The sequence below is a fragment of the Loxodonta africana genome, chromosome 20, assembly GCF_030014295.1.
Source record: "Loxodonta africana isolate mLoxAfr1 chromosome 20, mLoxAfr1.hap2, whole genome shotgun sequence".
Lineage (NCBI taxonomy): Eukaryota > Metazoa > Chordata > Mammalia > Proboscidea > Elephantidae > Loxodonta > Loxodonta africana.
This window is the reverse complement of record NC_087361.1, coordinates 15413527-15429938: the sequence shown is the minus strand read 5'-3', so window position 1 is coordinate 15429938 and position 16412 is coordinate 15413527. Positions and strand designations below refer to the sequence as shown.

General features: G+C 41.8%; 1 protein-coding gene across 1 annotated transcript; it reads right to left on the bottom strand.

Annotated features, from left to right (window-relative positions):
• Positions 1-501: 501 nt before the first annotated feature.
• CPOX (coproporphyrinogen oxidase) lies at positions 502-15783 on the bottom strand. The gene is made up of 7 exons (XM_003418938.4): positions 15249-15783; positions 10909-11052; positions 10181-10291; positions 8700-8841; positions 7220-7438; positions 3103-3207; positions 502-2034 (listed from the first exon to the last, which is right to left on the bottom strand). Exons 1-7 carry the CDS (start codon positions 15766-15768, stop codon positions 1947-1949), a joined length of 1329 nt encoding a protein of 442 aa, XP_003418986.1. The 5' UTR covers positions 15769-15783; the 3' UTR covers positions 502-1946.
• Between the last annotated feature and the right edge of the window lie 629 nt (positions 15784-16412).

Below are 16412 nucleotides of genomic sequence, written 5' to 3'. Positions count from 1 at the left end.
CTGCTTTCTATAGCTAAAGTTTTGCCTTTTCTAAGTTTCCATATAATGGAGTCATACGGTAAGTATTCTTTTGTGTCTAGCTTCTTTCACTAGGTATAATGTTTTTGATATTCATCCATTTTCTTACATTTAACAAGTTTGTTCCCTTTTATTGAGCAGTATTCTCATGCATGGATATACCACAATGCCTCTATCCACTCACGGGCAGATGGACGTCTGGGTTATTTCAAATCTTGGCTAACATGAATAAAGATACTATGAAAAATTAAGTATAAAATTTGTTTTCATTTTTCTTGGGTAAATACCTAAAAAACCAAACCAGCTGCTGTTCAGCAGATTCCAACAAATGGTGGCCCCATGTGTGTCAGAGTGGAACTGTGCTCCATAGGCCTTCCAATAACTCTTTTTATACTGAAGAGTGAGGAAATACTGTTTTAGTACTAACAAATACTTGTGTCTTCTTTTTATTGATTATTTTGACAAAAAGAAAGGGTGCAAACATTTTTTACTCTTATTTGTAATAAGATTTATTAGTGGATCTGTTCTAAAACAGTTGAAGAATTAAAGTACATTGAGCTTCATACATTTTCTAGCCGTGAAGAGTCACACACAATAACATATATTCGACATATTCCAAGACATTCTTAACAATAAGATACTATTCCTTAAAAACTTCAATGTTTATGAATCATAACAATATACTCACATTATTGTATGAACAAAGAAGCCACACATTAGAAATTCTGTTGTGATTCTCTTAAGAGTAAAGATAAGAATCCCATTTTGCAGAAACTATTTTGATAACGGATGGTAATTTCAATTCCAATTCATTCCAAAATGAGAAACTTTTCTAAATTTCACAACTTCGCCAGCATTATTAGTCTAAACTTCCATATAGAAATGTCTACAATAGAAAATTTTAAGTATCAGAATCCAGGGATATAAGTTTTCACATTCAACAGAACAGAGAATGCCAACATTAACACACTGCCATATTTTTACTCAAATAACACGTGTCTCCTATGTTTGTCTGCCAACCGTGCCCTCCCCCTGCGAGGTATTTTCGTAAGTGCTGCCATGCCAATTTTTTTTAAATGTTAACATAGCATGCTTACAAAAACACCTCATTGGGGGAGGGTGTCGTTGGCAAACAAAATAGGAGGTGCACGTCATTTGCGTAAAAACACGGTGTAGTTCTACAAAAATCAAAATTACAACTCAAACATCCTTACTTAAATACCAATGATGTCACTTTGGAAGTTAACAGCTACAGGTAATCACGGAACTGTAGCACATGCATAGATAAGGAAAATATTAAGTTTTCCTAAGGATGTATAGTTTAAAAAAATGAATATTTTACAATATTATGGCCTCTGGGGGATACAAAATATAAACACGGATGATCCAAGAAACTTCAGTATAGACAAAGTAAAACTTTTACATTAGTTTCAAGCTACTTTCTAAAATTACTAATAAGTCTCAATGTCACTGAATTAATGAAAATGAAAGTTATCCCAGGATGGAGATTTTTGTGGCCAAAACAAAAACTTTTAAAAATACATAAAACAAAAATAACATGAGAAGCTTCATGATATAAAATTATTACATTTAGATTCCCTTTATTCAGCACTTATAAATTCAATGACATATTTTATAAACTAGTCGTATAAAATGATTCTAAAAGTATAAACCAATTTTTGTACCAATTAAACGGCTCTAAAGAACAAACACTCCGCCATCTTACAGGCCGACACTGACAACATTCACCCAGAAGTTGTGGTGTGTAAAACACACTTTACCCCCAGAGAGGAGCGGGGCCCAGAGCGGAGAAGACCGGGAAACACGTAGGCACAGGAAACAAACTGCTAAGTAGTGGCCACATGCTGGCCAGGGGGAGGGTGCACACTCTGTGTCCCCCAAACCCCAGCATGGTGGCTCCGCCTGCATCAATGCACCCAATCTCTCGGGTGGCGTAGAACTTCCAGAATTTCAGCTTCTTTGGAATTCTCTGAGGGTGAATGCATGTACTCCCATCTGTGCAGGGCCCAAACAGAAGGGAAGAAATGTAATAATAATAGAAGTAGTAACTGACACACACACCTCTTTACTTTTTATATCAAAATAAATCAAAAGTTTCTAAATACATGAGAAATTCTAAAAGAGTAAAAAATGCCTTACACGTCTTTGTTTCTAATATGCCTAATGTGCCTTGCACGCACTAGGCTTTTAAAAACTATGAGAGTCCTGGTGGAGCAGTGGTTAAGTGCTTGGCTGCTAATCGAAAGGTTGGCAATTCGAACCCACCATCCATTCCATGGGAGAAGACCCAGTGACCTACTCCTGTAAACACTAAAGCCTTGAAAACGCTATGGGGCAGTTCTCCCCTGTCCTATAGGGTTGCTATGAGTCAGAATCAACTCAATGACACACAACAACAACAAAAGAAATTAAGTTTCTTAATAAAGAAGCTATGTAATTTTTTTCTGATCTTTCAGTCTGGACACACATCATTCTGACTTTGTTATAGCCAAGACGACAACTGCAGATCTTAACACCATCAACCTAAGAGCACCAACCTAAATATACATGTGGCTTTAAAACTCCCCAAACAAATGCAACAAGCTTGTACGGACGGCTGCTAGAGCAGCTCGTAAAGCACAGGCAGAAAGCTGCGTGCCTGAAATATCCCTCATACTTTCAAATAGGTTTAACACCTCATCCTGGAAAGTAAGATGTTTCTACCAAGAATGTTAATTTCTAATAAAGTTTAAAAGCTGATGTACTAAATAAATTTGCTTTGCCCCTAGCTCTTCCCAGAAAATTATCAGGTAAGGAAGGTTAACTTGGCCTCCTTGGACACACCACGCTACCTTCTCACTCCTGTTCACCCCAGTCTTACACACAGTGCTATGCCATTCATCCTTCACCCTTAAAGAGCCAATTTGATTTTCCATAAGTATTTGACCCTGATTTTCCTATAAAATCAGAAAAATCAAGTCCAACTAAGTCTGAGGTAAGACACTTGTGGTGTTAACTTTCATATTCTGTTGGCGTTAGGGAATCAAGGAGAGGAGGAATAACTACTGTAAGTTACCTCCTTACCTGGCAGTTAGAGGTAAAGACATCAAGATGCTTTCGATCCTGGATCCCGGAGTAAAGAGGCCAAACTTTGTGCCCCGATCATACAGCAAGTTAAATTCCACATACCTGCCATGAAGACATCAAATAACATTAAGGGTCAGCTAAATAAAATCTTAAAGATTAGTTGATAACAAGTACATAAAGTAGAGAGGGTTTTTACCTTCTGCCCCCTCCCCAATCAGCTGGAACTGGCTCAGAGAACACCAGTCTTTGGCCAGTTGAGTTTTCTCCATCTGGATGAGCATGAACAAAAGGGTATTCTCCTCACCAAACAATAGGATATAGAGTCTGCCCCAGCACGGAACAGTTATAAGAAGGTTATGTTTTCCAGTAAACAAACCGAATGGACACAAAGCTGCCGACTTGAAGGCACAAGGACAATTCAGAAAAAGAGCTGTCATCCTTTCTCAGCATTACACACGTCCTGCTGGTCCTCCCCATAGTCTGAGATGTTTCAGGGTCAATATTTCATTTCTCTGTCTACAACTCACAAGTACTTGCACTAAGACAGTATAAAATGTTTATAATTGAAAAACCACGTATAGCTAACAGTAACATATTAATAATTACTAATATATTCTGAGACTCCCCTTTTCTTAAAGTAGCTAAATGCATCAGTAAGTTGTCACATAAGCCAATCTTCCTGCATATTCATAACAGCCATGCTCAAAAGGCAGTGTTTGCATTACAGTGCTCAGTTTTTGGTTTTTTAGAAAAATATCCTCAACATCAGTGAAAACTTGGTCCAACACATTAGTTTCCTATTAACTACCATAGAGTTTGATCTACAGAGACTCAATCTAGCCTAAAGGCTGTGTCTGCCTTTGACATCAGGGTATACTATGTGAATGGTCTGTCCTATCCAATTTCAAAAGGGTAATCTCTTGTACTACCTAGAATTCAGCACGATCCACGAATCTAAAATTTTCACTAAATACTTCCTCTTTCAGAGTTCATTCAGAAGCTACTCTCTTGGTCTAAGCTTTTCTTAGAGGTTAACATTTACTCCATCAGCTCCTGCCTTTAAGTCTAACCCACTGTCGTCGAGTCGATTCCAACTCATATCAACTGTACAGGACAAAGTAGAACTGCCCCATAGGGTTTTCAAGGCTGTAAATCTTTATGGAAGCAGACTGCCACTATCTTCTGTGGAGCAGCCGGTGGGTTTGAACCCCCAACCTTTGGGTTTGCGGCCACGCAAGCACCACGGCTCCTTTCTTTAGGTTCACAAAATCAAAATATTCTCTAGAACCCCACAGCACTTCAATTTTTTTAAAGTACGCTTTTGTGTGGAAACTTGCAAAAGGACCTACAAAAATTTAAATAAAATGCATCCACGGATACCTTCTTAGTCTTCATCATTTACTTACTATTGACTGAATTTTGTGTACTACTATTTAACACCTTCCTCATGCCTGTTTCAAAGCATAATTTAAGAGGAGCTTTGAAACTTCATCCTCAGACTCTGGAAGGGCATTTCAGTCTCTTGGTCACCTTTCTGTCACCCCTGATCTTACCCTTCTGAAACATGATCTCTAAGGGAGGATCAGGACTCTGTAGTTTGTACTGATATATACAAAGACCTTCCTCAGAGACCCTTGTAAGGAGTTCCCTAAATTAACTTCCTCTGGCCCACTTAAGTTCTATACTGTGATCTACCTATAGCATCCCTGGCTCCTTTCGCTCCTTGAGTGAAATATGCCCCATTCCCTACATTAACCTCTCTGACTCCCACCAGGTTCCATTTAGATATGATCTTTCTGATCCTTCCCACACATTTATTCTCTGAGCTGCCTGTCAGTTATGGACTTTAACCATCCCCTTCAATGTAACTAATGCTCCAAATATTATCCTGTTTTTCTCCCCCTGCCAAAAAAAACCAAAAATGAGTCAACATCTTTAACTTCTATTCTCCTATGAAAAAAGTGACTATGAAAGAGAAGTTCAACGGCTTAGGGAGAGTAGTTGAGGGCCCGAGACTAGCTAAGACTGCCAGATAAGAGACTGAGAAGTCAAAAGGGAACCAGGCTAGTCCCTGCAAGGGTAACTCGTATTTTATGGTGGGGGAAGTAGCAAAGAGTAACCTGTAAAGGATACAGATAAGGGGTTATGAATGTAATTTAAGAAAGTGAAGACAGTGCTGACAGCCCCAGTAAATAGCTGGGGGTCATCTTAAACCATAGAAAGTACTACCATCCTAAAGCTCAGAGATAAGGGAGACAGAAGGCTTACTTTGAAGACCAGTCACACACCACACCACAGAAAATTAACCTGACAGCCCACATTTCTGCCTCACTCAAAAGACACCAGACATGCAGTGATACACCCACAAATGAAACTTTCAGAATGCCTCGTATCCAAATAAATTGAAAACTTATGTCCACACCAAAACCTACACACAAATGTTTATAGCACCTTTGTTCATAATTGCCCCAAACTGGAAGCAACCAAGATACTCTCAGCAGGTTGAATGGATAAACAAACTGTGGTACTTTCATACAATGGAATGTTACTCAGCAACAAAAAGAAACAAACTACCAAGACACGAACACACATGGAGGAACCTTACATTTCACTTAACAATATTCATTTAGGTTAATTTCTGTCTTCCCCACTCAACTGTAAACTTCTTTTTGGCAAGATCCATCTCCTGCTCACCTCTGCAGCCAGCAGACTGCCTGACCACGGAGGTACACCATAACTGCAGGGGGAGGGAAGTGAGTGGAAGGAGTGATAAAAAATATCTCGGAATCATGGAAACAAATAAAAACCAAAGTGTCCCAAAAGAGATGCATTGTTTAAGAAATTTCTAAAAAGAAAACTTAATCAACTCTCATTAATCCAAGTTTATAATGGGGACCAGGTAGTATAGGCAAACACAAAAATCATTTATCTTTAGTTTTGGAGCATTATTTAAGTTGGCCTTTTCAGGGCAATAGTTTTACCTTCTTAAGTACCCAAAATTTCTTATGCCTGAGACAGAATTAACATTAAATGAGGACATCTATTTTATAGACCATTGACTAGTAATATAGATGCAGTGAAGGAGGCAGTAGGAAATGGATGTAGTCCTGCTGTGTGGAAAACTTGGGGCTGATTCACAAGTACGTATGGCTGAAGATGACCTAAGGTTGGTCACCCAGCTGAGCCTGCCAAGCTCAGCGCACAGAGCAGGCTGGCTAAAACGGGCATGATGGTGAGACACACAAACTGACTGAACTACTTAACTTCCTTCGTGTGCGGGAAAGGTTTTAAGTTTGGAGTCATGATATCCTAGTTCCTAAGTTAGTCGTGATATCTTAGATCCACTAGCTGTGTAATCCTGGGCAAGGGCTATACCTGAGAGTAACTTCTATCATCTGTAAAATGGTGATAATTACACCTATCTCATAAGTTTGTTGAGAAAATTAGATTCAAAATGTCTAAAATAGTATCTGGCACATAGTTAGGGCTCCATAATAAACATTATTTTTAAGAATAAATAAATTTTGAAATTATTACTTCAATTAAAACATTCATGAAACCTTTAAGATGAACGAAAAGAGGTGTGATTCCAAATTTAACAAGCAGCAAAAACATTAAATGATGACTACATCTTGGCCTAAGGCTGTAGGGTGTTGCTAGAAGACTGATTAAAAGAAATCAGCTGAATTCGATGCAGTCTAAGTATTTACTACACGGAGTCTCTAATGTACTGGATAGATGAATTAAATAAACTTTGCTATTCCTGGTGGCACAGTGGTTAAGAGCTTAGCTGCTAACCAAAAGGTCAGCAGTTAGAATCTACCAGGCGCTCTTTAGAAACTCTATGGGGCAGTTCTACTCTCTACTATAGGGTCACTATGAGTCAGAATCGACTCAACGGCAATGGGTTTTTAATTCTTATAATACTATTGTATATAATGTCTTTTAATATTCATTTAATATATTCAAGATTCATCTACTTATGAAAAACAATTAGGGTGAGTATTAAGGAGACCATTACAAAGTACCTAAGACAGCACGGCACCCAAAATTATTACTGCTGCTCCATTTCTCCCAATTATGCAAGGAAACCGTTTATTCTCGTGTCACTCACCGGCCTCTCCTGAGCTGCTGCCACAGCTTCTCCTGGGGAGTGAATGAGTCATTACAGTGCTTTTTCACAAGAGGAATGTAAGAAGGAACCACAGCCTGGGCACAGCTCTGCACAAAGCGAAACACCTCTTCCTTGGATGGAGAGTCAAGATCGTCAAAAAAGATCCCACCAACGCCCCTCCGCTCTCCACGATGGGCTATAAAAAAGTAATCATCGCACCTGGAAATGCAACAAGGCAAATCAGGGGTCAAAGGGAAAAAAAGGAAGACATGAAAAATCAATGTGAACACATCCATTTAGAGCACTGTCCTTGACTAATATCCTTGAGCAGTATCCTTGGCTCCCTTACTTTTAACTATGATAAAGAAACTAGGACTTTAAACAGACTTCTTGCAGACATCCTCAATGCAGAAAATGCTTATATTCTTATCTGCAAAGCAACAAGGCAATTTAACATAAGTCTAGCCAACCAAAGCCAAACCCACGGCCACTGCTATAGCATCGATTCTGACTCATGACTATGGGAAGAGCTGGTGGAAGGAAACATTCAGAGAATAAGAGTCTTCAGTCATATCCAGTGTGCCCATGTGAGTCAGCACATGAAATGATCCATCTCTCTTTGAGTCTTTGCCTACTACAGTGGGTTTCCTATGAAGCTATTCCCTAAGTGCTAAATTTGTAGAATAATTTACATCTTGGAAATAGTTCTTTCAATGATCTCTATACAATAAAAAAAAAAAAAAACCAGTGCCCTCGAGTCAATTCTGACTCAGCGACAAAGGGCTCCTAAATATAAAAACCTGTACAAACAAAAACTAAAAGCAGTTTCAAAGGTCACCTTAAAAACAGCCTTGATTGCTTAAATAAAACAAAAGGCAGCAAGCACATGCAAATTCCTAGAATTGATGCGTTGGTAAAATTCAACTCAATTTTGACTTGTTGGCTTTCGTTTACATACACATTTTATTAATTTAGTTAAGAAAGTATATCCTGAGCAAGCCGGTAAAGTCAGCTTTTAAACCAAATCATATTACTTCAAAATATCTCTTCACGAGATTATAAAATTAAGAGATTTACTAAACACTTACTAAAAACTTTTTAACTAGCCTAAAAAACAAAAACCCAGTGCCATCGAGTCGATTCCGCCTCATAGCGACCCTATAGGACAGAGTAGAACTGGCCCATAGAGTTTCCAAGGAGCGCCTGGTAGATTCGAACTGCCGACCCTTTGGTTAGCAGCCGAACTCTTAACCACTATGCAACCAGGATTTCCAATTTAAGTTATAGACATACACGTATTTCTAAATAAGTAATTTATTAAAACCTCTCATGTTAAGACTGGTATTCCAACTCTGGTGAGCAAAGCTCCATCTTCACAAGCTAAAGAAGGTATTTAGTGACAAAATAGTTACCTTTGGGACCCACAGAGAAAAATGGAATATACTTTTAGAATCACAGTAAGTTCAATACCTTTACCTACCATTTTTTAAATTTGGGGTATAGGTCTGGACCATGCTTGTCACAAGCCTCCTTTAGAGTTCTGTGAAAATGGACAGCATCATCTTGGTTCAAATATGTTGGAGTAAGGTCACATCCACCACCAAACCACCACTGCTTGTTACCTACCAAGTCAAGACACATGATTCTAACATGTACTTTGAAATTCAACACATTAGTAATCGTATCAGCAAACATAACTTATCAGCTTAATTTATGAAGCATGGAATGAGTGAAAAAAAACAAAAACCAGAACAATTTCTTTAGCCCTGGATGGCTAGTAAGGCCTAGGCAGGAAAGAAAGAGGTAGAGGCAAAAAGAAAAAGAGAAGAAATTAAAAAGTGGAGAGAGCAGGAATGATATGCATGGTAGGGGAATGACATGCCCATGACTGCGAAGGATAAACACCACACGCTGGACCTGACAGTGGATCTCAATTCTGGCTGCTTCTACCTCTGCTAGACAAGATTAAAATCACATCTCTGGGTGTAAGACCCAGGCATCTATAGTTTACAAAAACTCCCCAGGAGATTCTGACACTCCCTGGAGGAAGAACCTCTGCTACCACTGCCCCCTTCCCACTACAGCGTTTATGGAGGGAGGCGACTTAACTATTTGAGAACTATTTGATGCACTACTTAGGTCTACAAGTTGTCAGTACCAGTTTAAAAAGGAGTTGCCTTGATGTCAACTGTGACTCAAGACAAGCCCGTGTGTCAGAACAGAACCGCCCCATAGGGTTTTCAATGGCTGTGACCTTTTGGAAGTAGATCGCTAGGCCTTTCTTCCGAGGCATCTCTGGATGGATTTGAACCACCAACCTTTCGGTTAGTAGCTGAGCTGAGCACTTAAACTGTCTGTTACCCAGGCACTCCCGTCAGGGCCAGTTACCAACTTCCAAACATGTAAAGGTTGAACAAACTGAATGACTTCAAAATGAAAAATTACAACAATGGCTTTAAATGCCACCATCTGCAGAGACATCAAGAGGCATAGGTGTGGCGTTGCACAGATGCTCTGGCGTGTGGTGACAGCTGGCCCTGCTGATAGGAAACCCAGGCTGGAACCACAGGGGCATGAGGCATGATCGACTGCACTCCCTTTAAACCACTGACAGTGCACTGGTGCCTGGCAATGCTATGCATCTAGAGGATACTTTCCAAAAGCAGGTTCTCAATTTCAACTTAATGTAATGAACTTATATTTGCAAAGAACTCAGTGTGTCCTACAATATTATTATATTATATTGCAGAAAATATGGGGAGGTCGGAATCCGGCCACTACCCTTCTCACTTCTCATGTCGCCTGCGTAATTCATCACATCTGCCAAGGAATAAACCTTCTTGTGCTATCTGAAAAACCTGGGAAGACTCTATTCTTTCTCACTTCAGATCCTATGCCCTCTTATCTATTTTAAAATACACATTTCACACGGTAAGTTTCCACAGCACCAGCGGCCCTTACCATCTGCTTCTTCAACTTCAAAGTATCTGTAGTTGAAATGGATAGTAGGTGCATGAGGGTTCTTGGGATGGATAACGGAGCTCACGCCCATAGCAGAAAATGGCAATTTACCTGGCAAGTAAAACACACAGTGAGTTGCAGGCAAACACCTGGACTCATATAAATTAACTCCAATGTGGTTTCTGGATCAATTTTCAAAAGAAGATTTTAAATTGGCTCTTAAAATATAATCTTTTAAAAGTAATTGTTGTTGTTGTTAGCTACCATCAAATCTGTCCCTGACTCATGATAACTCCATGCACAACTGAACAAAACGCTGCCCAGTCCCACAACCATCTGCATGACTGGTTATGTACCAGACCACTGTGACCCACAGAGTGTTCACTGGCTCACTGTTCAGATTACCAGGCCTTTCTTCCTGGTCTACACCAGTCTGGAAGCTCCACTGAAACCTGTTCAGCGTCACGGCAGCACGCAAGCCTCCTGTGACTGAAGGGTGATACAACCGTGGGTGAGCTGCACCGGCCAGGAACGGAACCTGGGTCTTCCACATGGAGCACGAGAATTCTACCACTGAACCATCCACTACTCCTCAAAAGTAATCACTAATACGTTACCTGGCATAGGTACTCAAACGGCATTTTTCAGAAGAGATGTTTATTTTATAGTAAGACTTGTGGGGGGAAAAGCTTTGCATGGACTGTTAAAGGCTGTTAAAATTGATTTACCATCTTTAGTCTTCAGGATTTTCCCTCTGCTTCTCATTTGTTTTGATGCTTCCTCAGAAAGATTTCCATGAACAACAGAAATGCTCACTCCAGCCTTCTCAAAGACATGACCATCTTGAAGCACGCAGCTTATGCCACCACCTCCTGTTTATATAAAGGTAAAATGAGAAAATGTAAGGGTATACACAAAATTGGAAACAGCGCTTGCATGAAGATGGTAGGATACAGCAGTTATTTTCTTCTAATTTCCAAATCTTCTAAAGTATCATTACATTTATGATTTTTAAATACAATGCAATTAGATAACTAATTTAACTTTATGGTATTAGCTACTGATATTGGGCAAAGCTTACGCCTCCTCACCGCTCTCAAGTGAAGATGTCTTCTACACTCTTACGCTGTCACCTACAATAAGGTCCTAGAATATTTTCCTTCAAATGCCACTGCTCAGAATGGCAACCACCAATTACGATATAATGAGAGAAAGCTAAGGTGAAAAACAAGAATGGGTATATTTGAAGGGAATTCCACTATTATTACTGAATTTAAGAACTCCATACTGTTTCAATTTTTTTTTTTTAATTAAATTTTAAAAATGTGCTTTCGGTTGAAGTTTACAGCACAAATTAGTTTCTCATTCAAAAATGTATACACAAATTGTTTCATGACATTGGTTGTAATCCCTGCAATGTGTCAGCACTCCCCCTTTCCACCCCGGGGTTCCCCATGTCCATTTGTCCAGTTTTCCTGTCCCTTCCTGCTTTCATGTCTTTTCTTTTGGGCAGGTGTTGCCCACGTGGTCTCCTATACTTGATTGAACTAAGCAGCACATTCCTCACATGTGTTGTTTGTTTTATAGGCTTGTCTAATCTTTGGCTGAAAGGTGGACTTTGAGAGCAGCTTCATGGTGTCCAGAGGCTACAGTCTCAGGGGTTCATCCAGTATCTGTCAGACCTATATGCCAGATCCTTTTATTGTGAATCTGAATTTTGTTCTACATTTTTCTCCTGCTCTGTCCTGGACCCTCTATTGTGATCCCTGTCAGAGTGGTCGGTGGTGGTAGCCAGGCACCACCTAGTTCTTCTCAGGCTGGTGGAGGCTCTGGTTCATGTGGTCCATCAGTTCTCTGGACTAATATTTTCCTTGTGTCTTTGGTTTTTTTTTTTTTTTTTTTTCATTCTCCTTTGCTCTGCATGGCCTGGGACCAAAACATGTATCTTAGATGGCCACTCACCACCTTTTAAGACCCCTGACACTACTCACCAAAGTAGAATGTAGAACATTTTCTTGATAAACTGTTATGCCAATTGACCTAGATGTTCCCCAAGACCAAGGTCCCCAGCCCTCAGCCCTAGTCCCTCACAGTGTTCTGAATTGTCTAGGAAATTTCTGTGACTTTGCCTTGGGAACCCTGGTGGCAGGGTTAAGTGCTACAGCTGCTAACCAAAAGGTCAGCAGTTCGAATCTACCAGGTGCTCCTTGGAAACTCTATGGGGCAGTTCAACTCTGTCCTGTAGGGTCACTATGAGTCAGAATTGACTTGATGGCAACGAGTTTGGTTTTTTGGTTTTTGCCTTGGTCAAGTTATGCTGACTTCCTCTATATTCTGTGTAGTTTCTTCCTTCACCAAAGTTAATACTTGTTTAATATAGTGATTTCCCCTTTCCACTCCTCCCTTTTCTTGTAACCATCAAAGATTATTTTTTCTGCGTGTAACCATTTTCTTGAGCTTTTATGATAGTTGTTCCATACATTTGTCCTTTTGTGATTGACTTATTTCACTCAGCATAATGCCCTCCAGATTCATCCATGTTGTGAGAGGGTTCACAGATTCATCATTGTTCTTTATTGTTGCACAGTATTCCATTGTGTGTATGTATCATAATTTATCTATTCATCTGTTGACAGGCATTTAGGTTGTTTCCATCTTTCTGCTATTGTGAATAATGCTGCAATGAACATGGATATGTATATGTTTCTAGGATATATTCCCAGGAGTAGGATTACCAGATCGTATGATATTTCTATTTCTAGCTTTTTAAGGAGGTAACATATCATTTTCCATAGTGGTTGTACCATTTTACATTCCCACCCGCAATGCATAAGGGTTCCAATCTCCCCGCAACTTCTCCAACATAAGTTATTTTGTCTCTGCTTTATTTTTTCTTATTTTTTTAGTGCCAGTAATGTGGGGGTGAGATGGTATCTCATTGTAGTTTTGATTTGGATTTCTCTAATGGCTAATGGAAACCCTGGTGGTGTAGTGGTTAAGTGCTACAGCTGTGAACCAAAGGTTCGGCAGTTCGAATCCGCCAGGCACTCCTTGGAAACTCTATGGGGCAGTTCTACTCTGTCCTATAGGGTCGCTATGAGTCGGAATCAACTCCACAGCACTGGGTTAGGTTTTTTTTTTTGGGGGTAATGGCTAAAAATCACGAGCATTTTCTCCTGTGTTGGTGAAGTGTCTGCTCATATTCTTTGCCCATTTTTTAATTGGACAGTTTTTTTTTGTTGTTGTTGTTATTGAGGTACCGAAGTATCTTATAGATTTTAGAGATTAAACCCTTGTCGGATATGTGGTAGCCAAAAATTTTTTCCCAGCGTGTAGGCTGTCTTTTTACTCTCTTGGTGAAGTCTTTTGATGAGCGTAAGTGTTTAATTTTTAGGAGCTCCCAGTTGCCTAGTTTATCTCTTGGTGTTTGTGCATTGTTAGTTATGGTTTGTAATGTACTTATGCCACATATTAGGGCCCCAATGGGTTTCAATTTTTTTCTCAGTGTGCTGTCTGCCTTTTAATTTTCTTTAAAGGCAACTACAAAACAGTAAGTATGGAACTCTTAAGGACTCAGAACCTTACAATGAGTGAACCAACCAACTGCTTCCAAGCCAATTCTGACTCATGGAGACCCCACGTGTGTCAGAGTAAAACTGTGTTTCCAGCGGCTGATTTTTTGGAAGTAGATCACAAGGCCTTTCTTCCGAGGTTCCTCTGGGTAGACTCAAACCTCCAACCTTTCGGTTACCAGCTGAGCACATTAACCACCTGCATCACCCAGGGACTCCTACAGTGAGTAGGACACCCGTTAGTACTTAGCCATGCCGTTAGTAGCTGTTAGTAGTTGTTTGTTAAAAGCACTTGGGTTACCACAGGGGCAGTTGTTTCATGAGGATCCACGCTCGGTTTGTTTTATTTCTAAGGACTTTTGGAACTGGATGGAATATGAGACGATCCAGTACAACTCTTGAATATTCCAAATGAGAAAACTGAGGCCCAGAGAGGCAAAACATCTTATCCAAGGTCACACAGCTGGTAAGTGACTGGAACAATTTGTCTCAGTGCTTTCTGTATATCAGACAATATTACAATAGCTTTACACGTATCCATCCCATTTAATCATCGTTACACCCCTATATATTATTACCTCATTCTAAGATGGGGGAACAATGGCAAAACGAAAAAGGATAACTTCCCAGGGTCATACTGTTAGTCTAGGACCTGAGGTTGTGTCCTGCTTCAGTGGTCTTCATTTGAAAACATCTCAAGATTGAAAAACATGATGAAAGCCAGATTTAACGTCATTTAATATAGATGTGACAATATCACAGCTCAGAATCTGCTAGTGACAAACTGCTGTAGAATTCCAGGCTACAAAAAGCCAGGAATCCTTCAAAGAGTACAACCAAGATGTGGAGTTTCACTATAAAGACAATACGGTCAAGAATACACGACTCCGCAAGAACTGGTTTTTAATACTAAAATATTTTGGCACTGGAAGAAAAGTATTTCCCTAGCAGGAAATCTCAAGAGAGCATTTGGAAGTAATGACAAGCCAATGAAATTATTTCTTGTGCAAGGGGAAAAAGAAGTGGGAAGATTCTGAGGCAATGACACCCTCAGCTAGGGAAGTCTGGCTGTCACTTAAAAAAAAAAAAAAAGGCTGTCACTTAGCATGGAGGAATTCCCCCGTCTACCTCCAAAGGAGTGAAAAAGGTAAAGAATGCAGAGAAGCAGATGAAATGTGGGGAAAATTTTCCTTCTATACAAACCGTGGATATGGCTACAAGTATTCCTAAAATATCTTTAATAATGCCGTTATATAACTGTAAAATTTTTCAAATGCCCAGTACTAAAGTGACAGCAGATTTGGGTCCACACTTATAAGCAGAGGGTTGATGACCCTTACGGTGCCAATCTTTTTCATGGTGTTCCCCCCAAGCAGCCCCTCCGTCGGATTCCCCCCTCCAACTCCCATCTCTATTCTGGGCCCCTTTCTGCCTGCAACCGAGCTCCCGGCTGCTTTCCCCCAACTCCACCTCCCGCTAGAGGCCGAGCTCCTCACCTTCCTTCCTCTCCCACCGGTCCACAGAGAAGCTGGCGCCTCCGTCTACCTGTGCCAGCGCCTGGCACACCTGAGCCTGGGTCTCCATGATCAACAGCTCCATCTTGGTCTTCATGTCGTCTGGCCTCCTCCGCAGCTCGCGCAGGTCGGTCACAGGCGAGGCCATGAAGCAGCTGCAGCGGTGGGCCAGGTCGTCCTGCTCCTCCGGCCTCCCCGGCTGGGGGCTCCGCGCCCCCGTGCTCTTGGGCACCATCTCCGCCCGCTTCACATGTCCGAAGGCGGCGGCGGCCAGCCCCGCCAGCCCAGCTAGCGCCGCGGTCAGGCCGGCACCCAGCCTGGGGCCGCCGCCCGCTGCGGGGCCGTGTCCCAGCCCGCGGCTCTGCACCGCGCCAGCCGTGCCAGGCAGTCGGCAGATGCGCCCGGCGGCGCAGCGCGGGGGCCCAGCGCGCAGAGCTCCGCAGCCGCCCCGCGCCGCACGCCAGCAGGGGCCCGCGCGCAGCCTGCTCACGTGCAAGGCCATGCTCCCGGCGCTGTCACCCCGGGCAGTGCCCGCGCCGCCGAGTCGGGACCCCGAGCCCCCCCGGGGTGCCAGGCGGCGAGCTGCGAAGCGAGAAGGAACCCGGAGCGGAGAGGAGCTACTACCGGGTCCGGGGGCTGGCAGGGGGCGAGGGATGCTGGGAGCTGTAGTTCCCGCCCTGTCGCCGCCTGCCGGCGCCGCGCCCGCCGGCTGCCCGCGATAAAGGATCCACCGCGGCAGGAGGGCTGGTCCGACGGGAGAGCTGGGCGCGGAGGGTGCAGGCGGGCTGTGCAAGCCAAGGTGGAGATAAAAGGGGTTTTTTGGGCCTGCTGTTTTTATCAGCCGCAGGGAGAAGACAAAGTAGGACCGGGGGGTTGAGGATGGGCGCGAGCAGAAATATAGCCAGAGACAGACTCCCTCCCTGACTTAAATTTTCAAAGTCAGTTTGCAGAATACAGATCCTTGGTCTGTAGCTATGAAATGCCCCTTGGCCTGCGCTCATGGAGTCTCCTAGACCTTCTGGAGCTTGCAGGGGGCAGAGCCTGGGAAACTCCTTACCTAAAGGCTAAACTTTCAAAGGGAGTAGGAAAAATTAGTAAAGGGCTTTTAAGAGAATCCTGGGAACAGGCTTTGTGGAATCAATTCCA